This window comes from Ranitomeya variabilis, chromosome 4, assembly GCF_051348905.1.
Source record: "Ranitomeya variabilis isolate aRanVar5 chromosome 4, aRanVar5.hap1, whole genome shotgun sequence".
NCBI lineage: Eukaryota > Metazoa > Chordata > Amphibia > Anura > Dendrobatidae > Ranitomeya > Ranitomeya variabilis.
This window is the reverse complement of record NC_135235.1, coordinates 636,554,529-636,575,907: the sequence shown is the minus strand read 5'-3', so window position 1 is coordinate 636,575,907 and position 21,379 is coordinate 636,554,529. Positions and strand designations below refer to the sequence as shown.

Below are 21,379 nucleotides of genomic sequence, written 5' to 3'. Positions count from 1 at the left end.
GCATAGTTGTCGATATCGCTGCAGCGTTGCTTAATGTGACGGTACCTTAAGGCTTCATTCACACTTCCGTCGGTATGGGGCCGTCGCAAACAGTCAGCTCGACGTACCGACGGACGTTGAGCTAAATTTAGCACAACGTGGGCAGCGGATGCAGTTTTACAACGCATCCGCTGCCCATTGTGATGAGCGGGGAGGAGGGGGCGGAGTTCCGGCTGCGCATGCGCGGTCGGAAATGGCGGACACGTCGCACAAAAAAAGTTATTGAACTTTTTTTGTGCGTCGCGTCTGCCAAAACACGACGCATCCATCGCACAACGGATGCGACGTGTGCCCATCCGTCTCAATCCGTCGCTTATACTAGTCTATGGGCAAAAAACGCATCCTGCAAGCACATTTGCAGGATCCGTTTTTTGCCCATAATGACGGATTGCGACGGAGGACTAAAGACGGAAGTGTGAAAGTAGCCTAATAGAGAACACAAGAAGGTTTGGCTAAGCATTTCTGTATGTGACAGTGGAGAGAAAACGGTCAGCCAAATGATTGTAATGATTGTAGGGATTGGGTTTTTATGGTTTGTGTAGTGAAAACAAGATATCACCTATCCATGAGATAGGTGATAATTTGCTGATCACTGAGTGTCCGACCCGCCCTGATTGGGAAAATGGTGAATCTTTATCCCTGTCTTGGAATAGAGCAGCAGGCTGGATGTCTGACCATTACTCCTCTCAATATCAATGTGGCTGCCGAAAAAAAAACAAGAGTGCATCGTTTCAGATCCCCATAGAGCAAGAATGGAGGTCAGACAGAGTATGTGCATTCTGCCTGATAGGATAGGTGATGAGTGCCGCATTCTGCCAGACAGGATGGGCGATAAGTGCCGCACTCTCCCAGATAGGATAGGTGATGAGTGCCACATTCTGCCAGATATGATGGATGATAAGTGCCACTGTGATGCTGCTGCAGTGCAGTTTAGCGCAACCTGCACCAGGGGGTGTTGGTGAGGGAAGAGAGGTTGCACACTCACAGTGTAGCAACACTGAACAGCCGCACAGGTGTCACAGGTAGGAAAAGTGGTCAGACGAGCAGAGTCAGAAACTGTCAGGAGCAGAAGTACCAGAGGTAACAGCAATAAACGAAGTCAGAGACAAGCCAGAAATCAGAGCCAAATGGGAGAGCGGTATCCAAAACAAGAGACATAAGACGGAGTCAGGGTACAAGCCAGAAGTCAAATCCGGTCGGGGAACGAGGTATCAGAGATGGAAAGCAAGAGGTGGGGTACAGAGATCAGGCCGAGTCATACACTGTAAAGAAAACCACCAGACGAACACTAAGTCAGGGATAGGGAAGAGCAGAAGGATCACCAGGGTATATGGGTCAGCTGCTCTATCCTGGAAGCATGAACAATCACTGACACAGGCAACCAGAAATAGCACCAATAAATAGACACCCAAGAACCAAAGAGAGGCAGAAAAGAAAACCCCTCCATGACCAGGCCAGGGAAAGAGAAGCAAGAAGTAAATCCCGACCTGGATCATGACAACCACATTCTACCAGACAGGATGGGTGATAAGTACCACATTGTGCCAGACAGGATGGATGATAAGTGCCACATTCTGCCAGACAGGATGGATGATAAGTGCCACATTCTCCCATATAGGATGGGTGATGAGGGCTGCATTCTGCCAGACAGAATGGATGATCAGGGCTGCATTCTGCCAGATAGGAAAGGTAATAAGTGCAGCATTCTGACAGATAGGATAAGTGGGAAGTGCCACATTCCGCCAGATAGGCGATACGTAACGCATTCTGCCAGATAGGATGGGTGACACGTGACACATTCTGCCACATAGGGTGATACGCGCCACACTTCACCAGATAGGATGGATGATAAGTGGCGCATTCTGCCGGATAGGATGGGTGATTAGTGCTGCATTCTGCCAGATAAGATAGGTGATGAGTGCCGCATTCTGCCAGATAGGATTAGTGAGAAGTGCCACATTCTGCCAGACAGGAGATACGTAACGCATTCTGCCAGATAGGATGGGTGATACGTGCCGCATTCTGTCAGATAGGGTGATACATGCTGCACTTTGCCAGATAGAATAGATGATAAGTTCTGCATTCTGCCAGATAGGATGGATGACAAGGGCCACATTCTGCTGGATAGGATAGGTAATAATGGGGTTGTCCGGTGAAAACAAGTTTTCTCTACTCATGCTTGATACTATTGATGAGATGAAACTGTATTATGGATACATAGTTGCATAGGTTGAAAAAAAGACCTAGTTCCATCAAGTTCAACCTTTCTCCACCAATTGTAATCCTATCCATGTACTCTAAATATGAGTTACTGCAAATTATGTACTCCTTGGCTAAAAAATACTCCTCAAAATTTGTAAGAGGAGTACTTTTACCCCTCTGTAAAATATGTAATGTGACCTCTGCCCGAGCCTCTCCTATGGAACAGTAGGGACACCAGCAGTCAGATCCTCAGCAAAAAGCAACTTATGTCTCTTTAAAAAAAAAAAAAAACAAGGTGTCCAAAAAAATGTTATGACCTGGACAACTAATCAGACTGTATGGGTCACATGAAAAGCCAAGTCGTGTAAGCGAGTATCAGTTTTTTGTTTTGTTTTTTCTTTAAAGGTTGTTGCTGAAGACATAAAAGAAATTGTCAGCGAGACCTGAACGATTTAGTGCAGCTCTACATGTGAGGACTTTGCTGCAGATTGTTTCCCCAACAAATCGCAATGTGTGTACACACCCTGATACAAATCCAACCCGCAGTTACTCTTCACTAATCTCACACCAAAATTTAAATTGTAGAAATGAAAATTCAGCCCGTAGTTCTCAAACTGTTTTATTAAAACACATATATAAACACACACACACACACATACATATATATAATTCTAACAAAGGAGAAATATATAAACATATTTATACAGTCATGGCCGAAAAGTGTTGGCATCCTTGAAATTGTTCCAGAAAATTATGTATTTCTCTCCAAAAATTATTGCAATTACATATTTTTTGTTATACACGTTTAGTTCCTTTTATGTGTATTGGAATAACACACAAAAAAAACAGAGAAAAAAACAAATTGGCCATAATTTCACACAAAACCCCCAAAATGGGCGGAACAAAATTGTTTGCACCTTTCTAAAATTGTGGGTTAAAGGGAACCTGTCACCTCAAATTGGCGGGATATGTAAATGCCTTTTTTCCGGTCCCATGGGCGGCGTTTAATCTTCATTTCTCCACCCCATCTGTCCCTGTTGTCCGCAATATGTTCGAGAATTAGATTACTTGTCCTCCATAGTTCGCGCGTGCGCGATGCAATCTTCGTTCGCGTACGCGCAGTATGCTTTGCCCAACTGTGGGCAAAGCCGAAAAGCATTACTGCGCGTTGTCTAAACTCCCTTTAGACAACTTGGTTTCAAATGTATGATGCTTGTCAAACTCACCTGTGGCAAGTAACAAGTGTGGACAATTTGAAAATCACACCTGAAACCAGATAAAAAGACTTTGCAGTAATAAAAATGTCTTAAAACATTCCCTCTCATTATTCCGGTATTTGACAAATATTAATAATTATGGTAGTCTTAATTGAGCTAAAACGGGAAAGATTTATTCTGATTTCATGTCAGATATTGAGAAAAACATGCATATGTGTCTTTTTATATAGTGTATGTAAACTTCTAGTTTCAAGTGTATATATTATTGGAGCCAGGAGAATATATGGGCTATATATTTTTTGCTTTGTAAGACGCTCCGGATTATAAGATGCACCCCAAATTTTGAGGAAAACAACTTTTTTTTTAATAAATTGGTGGTGCTGCTTATAATCCATGCGTCTTATTGCTTACTGGGGGTGGTGGCTGAGGTGAAGGGGAGTCCCAAGGTCGCTGCTAGAGGAGGCAGGAGTGGAGCGTTGCTGCAGGCTGGGATGAGGGGGTGTGCAGGTGTCCTGTAATGCGGGGGGCTCCTGTGCTGCAGGGGGTGTCTCCGGGGATGCTTGTGTTTCTGGTGCTGCGGGGAGGCTCTGCCGACATTTAGAGAAAGGCTAGAGCCCCCCGGCAGTTCGTCCATGCTTTCCTTTGCAACGGACTTCGGGAAAATGGCCGCCGGGAGGCGGCACATGCGCAGATGGAGATCTCGGGACCAAGATCTCGAGAGATGAGATCTCAGCGCTGAAATCTCATCTCCCAAGATCTTGGTGCTGAGATCTCTATCTGTGCAGGCACCGCCTCCCGGCGGCCATTTTCCCAAAGTCCGTCGCACAGGAAAGCATGGATGAACTGCCGGGGGGCTCTGGCCTTTCTCAAAATGTCGGCAGAGCCCCCCTCAGCACCTGAGCAAAGTACTGCAGTGCGCAGGCGCCGGGAAAGGTCAGAGAGGCCCGGCGCCAGCGCACTGCAGTACTTTGCTCTGCCCTCAAAACGGCAGACAAAGTACACCTGTTGGAATTGACTTGGCTACCTTCCGGAAAAACTTATGTTGCTGAATGCTGGACAGAAGAAAACACTTCTCAATTCCCAACATTATTTGTGGCTGACCCTGCCAAGGATATTGCAGATTTAGTCTCTGCTTGTCCCTCTTGAGCCCAGAACAAAACTCTGAAACAGCTTCTGACTGGTCGGCTACTTCCTTTGCCCATACCTTCTGCTCCCTGGCAGCATATTGCAATGGATTTCATCACTGATCTTCCAGTATCGGAAGGGTGTACCGTCATTTGGGTGGTTGTGAATCATTTCTCCAAGATGGCTCATTTCACTCCACTGTCAGTTCTCCCATCTGCTCCAGTGCTCGCATATAGGTTTATTCTACATATTTTCCGCCTCCATAGTCTACTGCTAAATACTGTCTCAGATAGAGGCATCCAGTTTGCTTCTCACTTCTGGAGGGCCAACTGCAAGCTACTGCATGTCACTTTGGATTTCTCTTCGGCCTACTATCCTCAATCCAATGACCAGGTATTGCAGATTAAAGGGAGTCTGTCACCCCCAAAATCGTATATGAGCTGCTGCCACCGGCATCAGGGGCTTATCTACAGCATTTTGTAATGCTGTAGATAAGCCCCCGATGTAACCTGAAAGATTTGAAATAAAGGTTATATTATACTCACCCAGGGGCGGTCCCGCTGCGGTCCGGGTCCGATGGGCGTCGCAGACCGCTCCAGCGCCTCCTATCTTCATCAGATGACGTCCTCTTGTCTTCTTGCCGCAGCTCCGGCACAGAGTGACCTTAATTATTTTGGAGGGCTCAATGATGTACTGAGGCTCCTCCTCCTGGTCGGAAGACAGAAAAAGATCTAGAGAGTGCATTAGCCTTGGCGTTCTTATTAGCTGGATGAAAATAGAGAGTAACGTTGAAGCGGGAGAAGAACAGAGACCACCAGGCTTGTCATGGATTAAGCCGCTGTGCGCACTGCAGATAGACTAGATTCTTGTGGACAGTGTAGATAACCACCGGATGCATCGCTCCTTTAAGCAAGAATCGCCCCTCGTCCAAAGCCAGAGTAGTTGCGTTCTAGAGCGGAGAAGATTTTGAAAAAGAAGCCGCAGGTCACCATGCAGTCGTAAGAAGATTTCTGGGTAAGAACGGCTCTGACCCCTGATGAAGCAGCATCCACCTCCAGAAAGAACTGCTTGTTATTGTCTAGATAATGCAGCACAGAAACTGAGAAGGACTGTTTCAGACACAAAGGCGTTCTCTGACTCTGACATATCTTAGGATTGGCCCCATGCAGAAATAGGAGCAGTCTGAGAGGAAAAATGCGGAATAATACGGAATGTGGTGGTAGTAATTTGCAAATCTGAGAAACCGTCTCTGCAGAACCTGGCAAACATCCCTTTGGTGTGAAAGCAGATCGGGAGAGAACACCACAATATCGTTTAAGTAAACTACCACACATATATAGAGATCTCGGAAGATGCCATTCACCAGTTCTTGACAGACTGAAGGGGCACTGCGGAGTCCAAATGGCATTACACAATACCCATAGTGGCCATTGTGGGTATTAAAGGCCATGTTCCATTTATCTCCACGGCATATTCGGAGCAGGTTGTCCCCCTCCTTGGAGGTCGAGATTCATAAAGTCTTTGGAACCTTTAAGGCCATCAATAACTTAGAAATGAGAGGAAGAGGATATTTATTCTTGATCATAATTTGGTTACGACCCCAATAAATCGATATAGAGTCAAAGTGAACCGTCCTTTTTCTTTACAAAGAATCCTGCTCCAGCCAGGAAGAAGACTTCTGGATAAATCCCCTGGCAAGATTGTCTTTAATATGCTTGGACATGGCCCAGATCTCAGCCTGGTACAGGGGGTAGATTCCGCCTCAGGGAGAAGTGCCTGGTATAAGGTCGATAGGGCAGTCATATGGCCTATGAGGTGGTAGCGTCTCAGGTTCCTTTTTGTCAATGACATTAGCATACATCCAATATACCACAAGCAAGCCAGATAAATTAGATGAAGAAACCAGATGTTGAGCAGAACGAATGGGAAATAGACATCTCTCGAGGCACTCCTGTCCCCAAAGAAGTACCTCTCCATATTTCCAATCCCAATCAGGCTCATGTTTTCGCAGCCATGGCAGACTGAGAAGCAGAGGGTGAGACAAACCCGACAGCACATAAGAGAGGAATCTTCTCCGAGTGTAGCATTCCTTTACGAAGTTCCAGAGGCTCGGTCATGAAAAGAGTAGTCTCGAAAAGAGGTTTTCCATCCACCAAAAAAATCACCAATAGATCCTGTAGATATTGAATCAGTATTTGTTACTGGTCCAAAATGGATGTTACCACAGGAAACGGATACTGACAACGTCAGTTATGGAGAGGAGTGATTCTCACCCAGAGTGACCTCTCCAACAGACCCTAGGCTCCGGAGTTTCCTGGTCTCCCTGGGCAGGAGTGGACTGCCACAATAGAAGCACCTTCCCATGACACATTGGGCCTTCTGACAATGCTTGGCCATCTTCACCTGGTCAATGTGCATAACTCTGGGGAGGACGGCAAGGCTGAGGCTTGGACAGGTCTCTCGGGTGTAACAACCTTTGTATTGTTTTTATTGTCTGTACATGTCCCTGATTAATTATAAAGTGCGGCGGAATATGCTGCTATATACTGTAAATAAAATTATTATTATACAATTAGTTTTACACTTGAGAAAGATGCCAGACCAGTGTCAAAATATGTTGTGGAATAAAAAAAAGTTACTTTACCATTGGCGAATTGATCTTTATTTCTGCAGCGCCACTCATATCACACTATATCATGCACTAAGGGAGCTTGGTCACCAGAAACGCGTTGATATTGCATTTTATTCTCTGTAATTGCTGATGTTTTTATCCTCCACTGAACACATTTTCCAAGTGAATAAAGAAAAGGTTTTTTTCACTATCTCGTTGAGCTGGATTCCTCATCATTTTCTTGATTCTTCCGTGCCCTGACACAGCGGTTCCGTGCTCCGAGTCTCCAAGTATGTCGACCATGGTGAGCTGGACATTATTAGTAATGGCATTGATTTCATGATCATTATTTAGTACTCTAAATTACTTTTCCCTTCTCATGTAGACGAGAGTCTTTTTTCTTGGTCAAACAAATGGCTAATTTAAAGTGTATTTTCTTTGACATTTGGCTTTGCAAATTCTCTGCACACGAATATGCCTTCTCCCATATTACATTTTTTAATGTGCCACCAAAGCCAATTTCTGGTTAAATAGTTTCACATATTAGTGGCATGAAAATGGCTTCTCACCTGTGTGAGTTTTCTTACGTCTAACGATGTCTGCTTTTTGAGTGAAACATTTCCCACATTCTAAACATAAATATGGCCTTTCCCCTTTTTGAAAATTCTGATGTTTTAAAATGTGTTATTTCTCTATAAAACATTTCCCACATTCTGAACATGGTTTTTCCCTGTATGAATTTTCTGATGTGTAACAAGAATTGATTTCTGATTAAAACACTTTCCACATTCCGAACATGAAAATGGCTTTTCCCCTGTGTGAATTCTTTGATGTCTAACAAGGTCTGATTTTTGAGCGAAACATTTCCCACATTCTAAACATAAATATGGCTTCTCACCTGTGTGAAATATCTGATGTGTAACCAGATGTGATTTCTCTAGAAAACATTTTCCACATTCTGAACATGAAAATGGCTTCTCCCCTGTGTGAATTCTCTGATGTTTAACAAGATTTGCTTTCCAATTAAAATGTTTTCCACATTCTAAACATGAAAATGGTTTTTCTCCTGTGTGAATTCTGTGATGTTCAACAAGGTGTGGTTTCTGAATGAAACATTTTCCACATTCTAAACATGAAAATGGCTTCTTTCTTGTGAGGGTTCTTTGATGTTCAACATCCTTTCCGCCATTTTTATTAGCATTAACAGTTTGAAATGAATCAGAGTATAGGATCTGTTGAAATGGCTCCGATGATAGCTTTTTGTTGTTAAGATCTGGAGGTATACCAAGGATAATGGCAGGATCTTCATGTTTACCTGGTGTGACAAAATTGTCATCTGCCATAAGTAAAATGGAATTATTTTTTCAACATTTCCTTGCAAAATAATTGTGTTACTAATAATATATTAATATACTTTTATAATTTTTTTAAACAAATTGTAAGAAGAATTATCAATTAAAACAATGACTACGGGATGGGCAAGGTCTGTTATCCTCTGAGAAATTACAGGAGACCTATGGGTTACCGGAGGTCTGTAAGTTTCAGTATCGACAGTTTCATCATGCTTACATAGCACAGAGTGGTTGATATGTCGGTCCAAACGGATATCCTTGTAGATTATATATGTGTAAAAGAGGGAATAAGAGGAGTTGTGTCGAATATTTACAGGGACCTACTGTTTACCTTCTTACAAAGATACCCGATCAAAGCAAAGGAGAAATGGGAAGTAGAGGTGGGAAGGATAGAGGAGGATAAGTTGGAGGAAATATTGGAATATATACCCAAAGTGTCACTAAGCGAGCCGGCCAGACTTTCACAAATATATGTACTCCATACAGTATTTAGGACGCCAGACAGATTGTACGAAGCTGGTGGGAGACAGACTTTGGAAAGTCCTAGGTCATGAACCCAGAAAGTATGTTATATTAATGTACTGTATATTACTGTTAAAATGCTGTTTGTGTACATTAATAGGGGGAAGGGGGAGGGAGATATTTTGTAGTATCTGTACTTGTTCACTTTTGACAATTTGACTTTGTCTGATGTTTATAGTTTGTTAATTAATAAAAATGTATCTGATTCCCAAAAAAAATTAAGACAATGGCAGCAGCAATATACCTCAAAGCAGAGACTTACAGCTTATCATGTTAGGTCACTAGATCATGATTTCAGATGCTTTTTTCTCTGTTCAACCTAACTACTAGGTTCATGTTTTAGTGTGCCTGTCACCAATCTCTTATTGTGAATTTTCCAGTGGAAAATCTTAAAAGTGCCTGTAAGTCAGTACCATTATGTGTCCACCTCATACACTCCCAGACCTCTATAACTACCACTAGAGAAATACACTAAGCCCAGCTATAAACAGTACTGTGAATACAGAAGTATATACACAGCTCAAAAAAATAAGGGGAACACGAAAATTTAAAATCTTAGATTTCACTGAACAAAATATTCCAGTTGCAAATCTTTATTCATTGCATAGTATAATGCGTTGAGAACAATAAAACATAAAAATGATCAATGTAAATCAAAATTAATAGCGCATGGAGGTCTGGCTTTGGATTGATACTCAAAATCAAAATGGAAAATCAAATTACAGGCTAGTTCAACTTCAGGGGAAATGCCGCAAGACAAGGAAATGATGCTCAGCAGTGTGTGTGGCATTCACGTGCCCATATGACCTACCTACAATGCCTCGGCATGGTCCTGATGAGGCAGTGGCTGCTCTCCTGAGGGATCTCCTCCCAGACCTGGATTGAACCATCAGTAAACTCCTGGACATTATGTAGTGCAATTTGACGTTGGTGAATGGAACGATGTCCAAGATGTGCTCAGTTGAATTCAGGTCTGAAGAAAGGGCAGGCCAGTCCATAGCATCAATGCCTTCATCATGCAGGAACTGCTAATACACTTTAGCCACATAAGGCCTAGCATTGTTATGCATCAGAAGGAACCCAGGGCCATTGCTCCTGCTTATGGTCTCACTATGGGTCTGAGGATCTCATCCCAGTACCTAATGGCAGTCAGGGTACGTACCGCTGGCTAGTACATGGAGGTTTGTGCGGTTCTCCAAAGAAAAGCCTCCCCAGACCATACCTAACCCACTGCCAAACCAGTCTTGTTGGAGGATGTTGCAGGCAAAAGAAGGTTCTCCACAAAGTCTCCAGACTCTGTCACGTGCTCAGTGTGAACCTGCTCTCATCTGTGAAGAGCCCAGGGTGCCAATATCGAATCTGCCAATCTTCGTGTTCTCTGGCAAATGCCAATCGCCATGCACGGTGTTTGGCTGTAAGCACAACACCCACTTGTGTTAGTGTGGCCCTCATACTACCCTCATGGAGTCTGTTTCTGACAGTTTGAGGAGACACATGATATTACTGGCCTGTTGGCGGTAATTTTGCAGGGCTCTAGCACTGCTGCTCCTGTTCCTCCTTGCACAAAGGAGATAGCGGTCCTGCTGCTGGGTTGTTGCCCTCTTACGGCCCCCTTCACATCTCCTAGTGTACTGGCCTGTCTCCTGGTATCTGTTCCATACTCTGGACACTGTGTTGACAGACACAGCTACCCTTCTTGCCACAGCTCGCATTAATTTGCCATCCTGGATGAGCTGCACTATCTGAGCAACTTCTGTAGGTTGTAGACACCACCTCATGCTACCTCTAGGGGTGAGAGCAATGACAAAATGCAAAAGTGACCAAAACAACAGCCAAAATGGATAAGAACACAGAAATGGTCTGTGGTCATCACCTGCAGAACCACTTCTTTATAGGGGTTGTCTTGCTAATTGCCTATAATTTCTACATGTTGTCTGTTCCATTTGCACAACAGCAAGAGAATTTGATTCACAATCGGTGAACAACTGGACAGGTTGATTTCACAGAAGTGTGATTGACTAAGCGTTACATTGTGTTGTTTAATTGTTCCCTTTATTTTTTTGATCAGTATACTTTGTAACAACCCAAAAACTTGTTATGGCTCAGAAGGAGAGACATCTGTACAAGGTTATGTACAATACAGTATTTATGCTAAATCTTTATGCGTTAAATCCATGTAAAATATCTGTGTGACAATACCCTAAAAACTTAAACATATGGAGTAGAACCTGTGACTTCTCTCCATTTAGTGGTCACTACTCACCTGTGCGGTTATCTGTAGGAATCTCCTCTTTACACCGCTCATCACCCCTCACATATGTCTCTGTAGTATTAATATGGGGCAGATCTTCACCCTAAAATATAAATTGTAAAAATTGCAAACAAATTAGGACATTTGGTGAAATGATTTTAAAGAATAAAAAAGATTAAATAGGTGTAGGTCTCCTGTATAAATCCAATCTGCTGGCTCCTAATTCTAAACAGAAAATATGCAAGAACATCCAGACAAGATCTATTGTCTGATCCGGTCATCTTCATCAAGTATAAAATATACACTGAATGACCACATTATTAGAGACACCCATCCAGTAACACGTTCGATCTCCTTTACCCTTCAGAACCTCAGCATTATGTCTGTTCATACATTCAACCAGGTGATGAAAGGTTACGCAGGGAATATTGGCCCATGACGAATAGCTTCTCACAGTTGCTGCAAATTAAATAAGGTAACAGCACGCTTTTATGCTTTAAAACACTGCTACGGGAGCTGCATTTCAGCAAACCGCCATATAGGTAAACGACGCAATCACGCGGGTTCACGCTGAGAGCCACCACGATCGGGTGCTAGTGTCAGCTCTATGTGACAGCTGATGCCCTACAGCAACGCCCTTGATCGGTGCAAGCACCAATCATTGACGTTTAACCCCTCTGATGCCATTGTCAATGGAAAATCTGGGGCTAACACAAAATATTTGTGGTAAAAATGTAAATTTTTTTTCTTCAGTGCCCAGTGGTATAAAATTCTGTGACACACCTGTGGTGTCATTATAATCACTGCAGCCCTAGATTAATTCATTGAGAGGTTTAATTGTTAAAATGGGGTCACTTATGGGTGGGGGTTCTGCTGTTCTGGCACCTCAGGGGCTCTGCCAATATGACATGGTACCCTGAAACTATTGCAGCAAACTTTGCACTGTAATATGGCGCTATTTCCCTTCTGAGATTTGCACTGTGCCCCAAAAATAATTTTAGACCACGTATCGGGTATCGTTGCACTCAGGAGAAATTGCACAGCAAATTTTGGCGTCCATTTTTCTGTTACCTTTATGAAAATGCAAAATTTGGAAGTAAAAAAACATTTTTGTGGGAAAAATGTGATTTTTATTTTTTATTTTTACCGCTCAAAGTTATAAACTTCTGTGAGGCACCAGGAGTTTCAAAGTGCTCACCGCAAATCTAGATAAGTTATCTGAGGGGGTCTAGTTTCCAAAATGCTGTCATTTGTTGGGGGTTTCCACTCTTTAGACACATCAGTTACACTCCAAAAACGACATGGCGTCCGCTAATTAAGCCAGCAAATTTTACATTCAAAAAGCTCCTTCCCTTCCGAGCCCTGCCGTGCGCCCAAACAGTGGTTTTCCCCCACATATTGGGTATCGAAATGCTCAGGAAGAATTGCACAACAAATTGTATGGTCCATTTTCTCTTGTTATCCTTGTGAAGGTAAAAAAAAAGTTGGGTCTAAAGGAAAATTTGTGTGAAAAAAAGTTTAAATATTTATTATTTGTTTCCACACTCCATTAATTCCTGTGAAGCAATTGAACGGTTAATAAACTTCTTGAATGTGGTTTTGAGCACCTAGAGGTATAAAAGTTTTAGGGCGGTATCACATTTGGGTATTTTCTGTCATATTGGCCCCTCAAAGTCACTTCAAATGTGATGTGGTCCATAAAAAAATGGTTTTGTAAATTTTGTTGTAAAAATTAGAAATTACTGGTCAAATTTTAACCCTTATAACTTCATAACACAAAAAAAAGTTTGTTTAACAAATAATGCTGATGTAAAGTAGACATGTGGGAAATGTTATTAACTAATTTGTGTGACATGATTCTCTGATTTAAGGTCTGTGATAAAGTCCATGGCAAGGTGCTAGACTGGAGGTATGTTTTGCTGAGGCTAAAGGCTTCAGTGATGTAAAACCCAGAAGTTTTTACTCCAGCATATTAAGTGTTGCAAGGGCTTAAGTAGCTATTTTGTTGGAGTTGGGTTTTTGTGGGCAACCATAGAGCGGGTGGGAGGTTGTCTACCAGGGTGTGGTCTGAAGCTTAAATAGTCAGCCTCTAGAGGCAGTCATTGTTCAGTGTGACTGGAGAGGCTAACTCCAGTGTTACTTCACCTTGGTTTATGCAACATATAATAAACAAAAAAAAGAGAAGAAGCGCAAATAACATGCACACACAACCCGTAAATAGACGTAGGCGTCCCACATTAAGCCCGTGGTATGTGCCATTAAAGAAAAATATATAGATTATACTTGCCACTCACTGGAGTAAGAGAGCCTGCCTGGTCCCAACGCGTGTCACTAATCAAAGTAGCTTCGTCAGGGGAAGTCCTGACAAAGGGAAATCTATATATACCACGGGCCTAATGTGGGACACCTACGTCTTTCTATTATTGATCTATGTTTGACCCATAGAGTTTTCTCTATTGTGCAGGTACTCTTATTATGTGCACCTAAAATGTACGCTCATTATGTGCAATATGGTCATTATATGTAAAAGGGTTCCCTACATTTTGAGCTCTTGGTTGTACTTTGCACATACATTGGATGATTTTTACTCACTGGAGTAGCTAAACCGTTTGGGGCTATTTATTCCCTTTTGAGCCTGCTTGAACACATCCCCCTATATAAAAGGGGTGTAGACTTGGGTATGCTTTTTATATGTTGTTAATGTTTTTATGACTTCAAGCACTTTGTCTTTTCAATAAAGCCTTTTTTCACTATTTACGGGTTGTGTCTGCACATTATTTGCGCTTCTTCTGTTTTTTTGTGCATTTCATGTCTTAGGCGCATTAGTAGCACCCCCCGGTAATTGGTCTGTTATCTATGGTGGTGCCCACATCTTTATTTTTCATATAATAAACTAAACGAAGTTCTTAAAGAGACAGTGTTCTTGTGTCTACCTGTGTGTACAGCTGAGTGAGCTGATCAACCAAAAGGAAAAAAATTAAGTTTAAAAATTTTCACCAAATTTATGATTTTTTTCACAAATAAACATAGGTCATATCAAATATATTTTACCACTATCATTAGTGATGAGCGAATATACTCGTTACTCGAGATTTCTCGAGCACGCTCGGGGGTCCTCCGAGTATTTTTTAGTGCTCGGAGATTTAGTTTTCCTTGCAGCAGCTGAATGATTTACATCTGGTTGTATGACCAAACAACTCAATCTTGGTTTCATCAGTCCACAGGACCTTCTTCAAAAAAGAAATTGGCTTCTCCAAATGTGCTTTTGCATACCTCAGCCGACTCTGTTTGTGGCGTGCTTGCAGAAACGGCTTCTTTCGCATCACTCTCCCATACAGCTTCTCCTTGTGCAAAATGCATTGTATAGTTGACCAATGCACAGTGACACCATCTGCAGCAAGTTGATGCTGCAGCTCTCTGGAGGTGGTCTGAGGATTGTCCTTGACTGATCTCACCATTCTTCTTCTCTGCCTTTCTGATGTTTTTCTTGGCCTGCCACCTCTGGCCTTAACAAGAACTGTACCTGTGTTCTTCCATTTCCTTACTATGTTCCTCACAGTGGAAATTGACAGGTTAAATCTCTGAGACAGCTTTTTGTATCCTTCCCCTGAACAACTATGTTGAATAATCTTTGTTTCCAGATCATTTGACAGTTGTTTTGAGGAGCCCATGATGCCACTCTTCAGAGGAGATTCAAACAGGAGAACAACTTGCAAGTGGCCACTTTAAGTAGCTTTTCTCATGATTGCCTACACCTGGCTATGAAGTTCAAAGCTCAAAGAGGTTACAAAACAAAAAAAAATGCTTTAGTAAGTCAGTACAAAGTAGGTAGGAGTATTTAAAACAAGAAAATGATAAGGGTGCCCATACCTATGCACCTGTCAAATTGTGTTTGAATGCAGATTGCACATTTTCTGCTAGTACAATAAACCTCATTTCAAGGCAGAAACATTACTGTGTCCAACAGTTATTAGATATATGAAACTGAAATAGCTGTTGCAAAAAAAAAAACATTTTTATAAAACATTAAGCTTAAGATTAATAGGGGTGCCCAAACTTTTTCATATAAATGTATTTCACCACCACCAGCCTGAACTGTAGAAGCCTGCGTGCACCAAATTCTGACCCTTCCATCAGTATGGTGCACTAAAAAACTAGCTTCGTCTGACCAATGTTTCCGCTGTTCAGTGATATAATATTTGAGCTCTTTAGATAACTGAATTTTTTTTTCCTATTTCCTTTACACAGTCATAGCACTGAAACTAGTCGCCTGCTGTAAAATAACCATTGGAGCTAAGTAACGACAAGTATTTATGGAGAATTAGTTGGACACCAGTGCTAATTTGCATGACTGTGCAGCATCTGATCACCGGAACAATTCTTTATCCCTTCCCCACGAGTTGGTTACGTCCTCAGGATCTCTATCCATTTAATGCTTTCTCTCGATCAGAACACCCTTAGAATACATTTATCACGTTTGTATGTAAAAATCCCAGTTCTGCAAAACAGTCCCTGGCTAATCTAGTCCTAAAGACAGAGCCACATTGGAAGTCACTCAGCTTGATCTATTTTGCCATACTAATGTGAATTCACACTGAAACTAAACTCTTTGTTTTATGCTGCACAATAGGGTCTTTGGTCTAATATCCAAACATAGAAGCTCCTATCAAGAAAAGGCCGATGTCTCTAAATTGCCCGTTCAGTGTATAAAACTGGTGGATAAAATACGAATAAGCCCAAAACCTTCACAGCCTTCTACACATCATAGGGGAGATCTCATGACACCTTCTCTCCATCTACCTGATGATCCTGAGGAACATCGAGATCTTCTTGTTTACAGTCCTGTGGATGAAGAGGACGGGGACATCTCCCTGGTGTTGTCCTCTTACTGGATAGAACTGTAGGAAACACATACAGGAACTGAATTCATTCTTTACATACAGATAATTATAGGCCGTGTGTATTTAGTCCTGTCTATTACCTGGTGATGTGAGGGGCTGGGGAACCTCCATCATGACGTCCTTGTACAGATCTTTGTGTTCTTCTAAATACTCCCACTCCTCCATGGAGAAATAGACGGCGACATCCTGACACCTTATAGGAACCTGACACACACAATTATACAGTCATCCCCCCGATCCCTCCATAGCGTTACTGTATAATGTCCCAGCATTCCCAGCAGTGTCACCTCTCCAGTCAGCAGCTCAATCATCTTGTAGGTGAGTTCTAGGATCTTCTGGTCATTGATGTCCTCATGTATCAGGGGGTGAGGTGGAGGCCCTGTGATTGGGCTCAGGGGTCTTCCCCATCCCTCAGACACAGGGGCCTGACAGCGCTCACTAGAGGTCTTCTTCACTACTGTGTAATCCTGGTTGTGGAGAGACACATTAATAAACCTCACTACAGACATTCCCAGAGTCCTCACCTCTCCAGTTGTGTCCATCTGTTATTCCCATAGATAAGAATGATGTAATGTGACGTCATCAGAATCTCTCACCTCTCCAGTAAGCCGGAAGAGGATCTCTAGGGTGAGGTGTAATATCCTCTCCGCCATCTTGTCCCTGTCCCTATCCATCCTTGTAGGGTCACTCCGGAGAATTCTCTTATATAGAAGATCTCCACTGAGAGGATCCGATATTGTAGGGACCTGAATGGGGAGAAGATGACGATGGAACATCATAAAGATCCCATGTAAGAAACCTCCGGAGCTGTTACCAGCGTCACATGATCACTACATCCAGTCATGGCCCCGTCCTGCCCCCGGTATAACACACAGTCCCATTATAGTCACATACAGAGATGTATCACAGGCTCAGCACTGAGGGGGTTAATGTCCCCTGCCCCGCCCAGTAATGGGGAATCTCCAGCACCTACCTCCACCTGCAGAGCCGCACACCACATATATGGCTGTTCTGTGGACACAGGACCTGGGATGAGGTCACAGGAGGGGAGGAGTCAGGGGTCACATGATCAGGGGCCTGAGGACTCTGCTGTGCTGGTTGTCATGGTGCTGGATGAGGGGAAGTTTCTGTGTGGGGCCAGGAGGGGTTTACAGGGTGGATGTAAATAACTGCTTGAGGTTGTCAGTCTTCCTGTGAATGTGTTTTCTTTCACTGCCGCTCTGCAACCCAGGACAATTGCCAAAGCTTTTTAGTGAGGTTGGTGTGTCAGGTCTGTCTATTGATTTGGGGACAACTGAGTCAATAGCTGATGTGGGTGTAGCATTGTAGAAAACATTGTCTGCATCGTGGAGTGAAGATATGGAGGACAGCAGTAGAGTAGAGTTGGAGTGTCGGATAAGTGTGTGAAGCTCCTATGGGAGTGATCTAGCTGCTGGACATGGGGGCAGGTGAAGAAGATAGGGAAGAGAATGTTAGTAGATGGTGGTCAGAGAGGGGGAGAGGTAAGATTACATAGGGGGGCATAGGCGGGGGAAGATAAGGGGATAATGGGATAACCCATGACTGAACAAAGCACTGATGAAAATAGAAGTAATGGACATTATGAAACATGGTAATGTTCTTTAGCATATACTTTCAAGGATGATGTATTGCAATTATGCGATTACTACATTGTTTTGAAGCTTGTGATATTCTTTTGTTGGTATTTTTGTAGTTATTGATATCATACAGATGCTCTTGGTAGTGAATTTTTAATCGACATGTAGTGCCTACATATTTTAGGTTACATTCTGAGCATTCTACGATGTAAACCACAAATGTTGAATGACAATTCATAAATTATTTGATTTGAAAGTGTGTACCATCTCTGGAGTTGCTAAATGTTTGACAGTTTTTTGGCATATGCACAACTATCGCTACCTTTAGATCCACACTTAAAAGAAACCTTTGGTAGATAACTAATTGGTTTTGGCTCTTAGAGTAATTAGAGAACTGGGTGACATACTCTGGCCCAATGATAGAGCTCGTCTAGGCACCACACAAACTCCTTCATGTAATATTCTTCCAGTATTCTCATCTATTTCCAAAATAGGAAGATTTTTGAGAAATGTTTTTGATTTTAGAAAACTGGTTGCTATGCTGTAAAGCTAAAATTCTAGAGGTTTGTTCTGTAATGTTGTTGGTGAGAGAATCAGGTGTTTTAAATCTACGGTAGTTTTTTATGCATCATTTTATTAGCTCTATCCAGCATCTATTTTTTTAACGCCTTTTATATTAGTCTTTGTTCAATCTGTTTTGATTCGTGACAATACAATTGTTCAGTACTGCAATTACATTTGGCCCTAGTGAGTTCACCTACAAGGATAGTGTAAGCATGTAGAATTGTATTTCTTGCATTTTTTTTCCCTATAAGTGGAAGCTAGAATCACTTCATACTCTATATCCATTAGTTTTGAATCAAGAAACTTGATAGAATTTTTTTGATGGTTGAACGTCCCCATCATACTGTGTATAGGGAACTGTCTGGTAATCATGCTACATGTAAGGGAGCTGTTGGGCCATCATACTGTGCGATGGGCACTTAAAGGGAATAATGTTGTGGGAGGTTTAATATTGTGTTGGGGTTACTGTGGCAGCATCATAAGTTGTTGGAAGCCCTGTTGTGTCACCATACTGTGTGTGTGGGGTAAAATTGTGGCTCTTTTTATCTAAGTGTTGAAAAAAAAATTCCAAACTTTGAGACAAAAAAAAAAAGGGCCATTTTCCGATACCCGCAGCGTTTCCGTTTTTCGTGATCTCTGGTTAGGCGAGGGCTTATTTTTTGCGTGCTGAGCTGATGTTTTTAATGATACCATTTTGGTGCAGATACAATCTTTTGATGGCCAGTTATTGCATTTTAATGCAACGTCACGGTGACCAAAAAGAAGTCATTCTGGCGTTTTACCTTTTTCTCGTTATGCCATTTACTGATCAGGTTAATCCTTTGTTTTTATTGATAGATAGGGCGATTCTGAACTCGGTAATACCAAGTATATGTAGGTTTAATTTTTTTTTATTGTTTTATTTTGAATGGGGCAAAAGGGGGGTGATTTAAGCTTTTATATATTTTTTATTGTTTTAAAAACTTTTTTTTCTTTTTTTACTTTTGGCATGCTTCAATAGTCTCCATGGGAGACTAAAAGCTGCCATAACCCGATTGGCTCTGCTACATATAGGTGATAGATCACCTATATGTAGCTGAATTACTCACTTGCTATGAGCGCCGACCACTGGGCAGTGTTCACAGCAAGCCGGCAGTGACAAACATAGAGGTCTCCAGGAGACCTCTGGTTTTCATACCAACCCACCGGTGACCCACGATCACATGACGGGGGTCACTGGTGGGCGGATTTCTGGCCCGATGATCAGAAGCACGCATTAAATGCTGCTGTCAGAGTTTGACAGCGGCATATAACGGGTTAATAGCTGAGGGTGAATCGCGATTGCGGGCACATGTCAGCAGTTCAAAACAGCTGACATGTCTCGGGAAAGATGCGGGCTCACCGCAGGAGCCCACATCAAAGGGAGGTAAGCAACATGTGCCGAACTAGTACGGCGCATGTCGCAAAGGAGTTAAAGTATTCTAATTTACTGAGATAATGACTTTGGGGTTTCATTGGCTGTAAGCCATAATCATCAACATTAACAGAAATAAACACTTGAAATAGATCACTCTGTAATGACCCTATATAATATATGAATTTCACTTTTTGCATTGAAGAACTGAAATAACTTAACTTTTTGATTATATTCTAATTTTGTAAGAAGCACTTGTATGTGAGGAGACTGTGGGGGCATTGTCAGGTCTCTGAACATTTTTTACCTTTTGTGCATTACTGCCCTTTTCCAAGATGACATCTTTGGTCTCATGTGCACTGTGTCTTCCTGCTATAAAACTCCACCCCAGCCTTCAGTCTGTGCTAGAGTATTCTGCCTTGCATCCAGCTCCTGATCTCTGATTACTCCCTGGCTATACACCTGCTCCTGTGAACCTGTGTGGTGATCCTGCTACTCTGCTCTGAGTTCCTGCTGCATACACAAGTTTCCAGTAATCCTTCTTCATCTGCTGCTCGTGTTTACTTCCACCTGCATTTGCTGGACATGTAAGCTGCTGCTGCTTTGCATTAACCTGAGACTATTAACCAGGCCTCCCTGGTTGAGCTAAGATATGATTTGAACTGCCTATAAGCATATCTATCTGTGTCTGGACTAAGACAAGGATTTATTTGTGTCAAGTATCCTCAAGAATAACTGTGCTTCATAGACTTTCTGCTTGATTGCATTTTCCTCTGAAGTTTCCTATAGACTGCTAAGCAGCGTTTAATATTTACATTAAGTGTTGTGGACTTGAGTTTCTCTCTGCACCTGTTTGAATCACCATGTGATAATATAGACTTTACCACTTATAAAACTGTGTCCTGTAGTTGTCTTGTTCCACGCAAAGAGTCTCCTGAGTTATCCCCTATAATTATTACAGGATACTCTAGCCTAAAAAAAAAAAGGAGACTGCTGGAACAATGACTGCAGAAAGCAGATTAGAGCAGGTGTTTTCCATAATTAGATCACTGCAGAAAGATGTGGAAGGTCTGCAAAAGAAGTTTGGAAGCTTTGAACTCAATCAACAAGTGTTTGGACAGACTTTGCAGGACTTGAGCAACCGCATGGCAGCCCAGGAAAACAAACTTGCTGGCATAGAGTCCCAGTATGGACGGGCTTTTCAGGACATAAGCACTCAAATAGCTGCACAAGTGACTTTACCCTCTGGGCAACCGCCACCAGCTAGCCCGCCTAAGTTGCCCCCATTCAGATTTAATGGTGATCGCGACAAATTTCGTGGCTTTGTGAATCAATGTATGCTATATTTTGATGTGCATGCTGACCGTTTTCCTACTGATAGATCCAAAGTATTGTGTGTAATAATGCTACTGACCTCACGAGCGCTTGCCTGGGCGAATCCGATGATTGAGTCTTGTGACCCACAGTTAAATGACTTGGATGATTTCTTGGCCGCTATGGCATTAATGTTTGATGACCCTAATCGTCATGCAACCACTGAATCTGCTTTGTTGTCTTTACGCCAGGCTAAACGTTCTGTTATTGAGTATGCCACTGAATTCAGG

At 42.4% G+C, this 21,379-nt stretch overlaps 1 protein-coding gene across 2 annotated transcripts in view; it reads right to left on the bottom strand.

Annotated features, from left to right (window-relative positions):
* Positions 1-17,247, bottom strand: part of LOC143767207 (uncharacterized) — a 206,584-nt gene extending 189,337 nt beyond the window's left edge. For both annotated transcript variants that reach the window (XM_077255346.1, XM_077255344.1), the window contains exons 1-4: positions 17,194-17,247; positions 16,817-16,966; positions 16,508-16,687; positions 16,301-16,424 (exon numbers count right to left, since the gene is read on the bottom strand). In XM_077255346.1, coding sequence (XP_077111461.1) covers positions 16,301-16,424; positions 16,508-16,687; positions 16,817-16,966; positions 17,194-17,220 — 481 coding nt within the window. In that variant the 5' untranslated portion in view covers positions 17,221-17,247. The remainder of the gene's footprint in view (positions 1-16,300; positions 16,425-16,507; positions 16,688-16,816; positions 16,967-17,193) is intronic.
* Between the last annotated feature and the right edge of the window lie 4,132 nt (positions 17,248-21,379).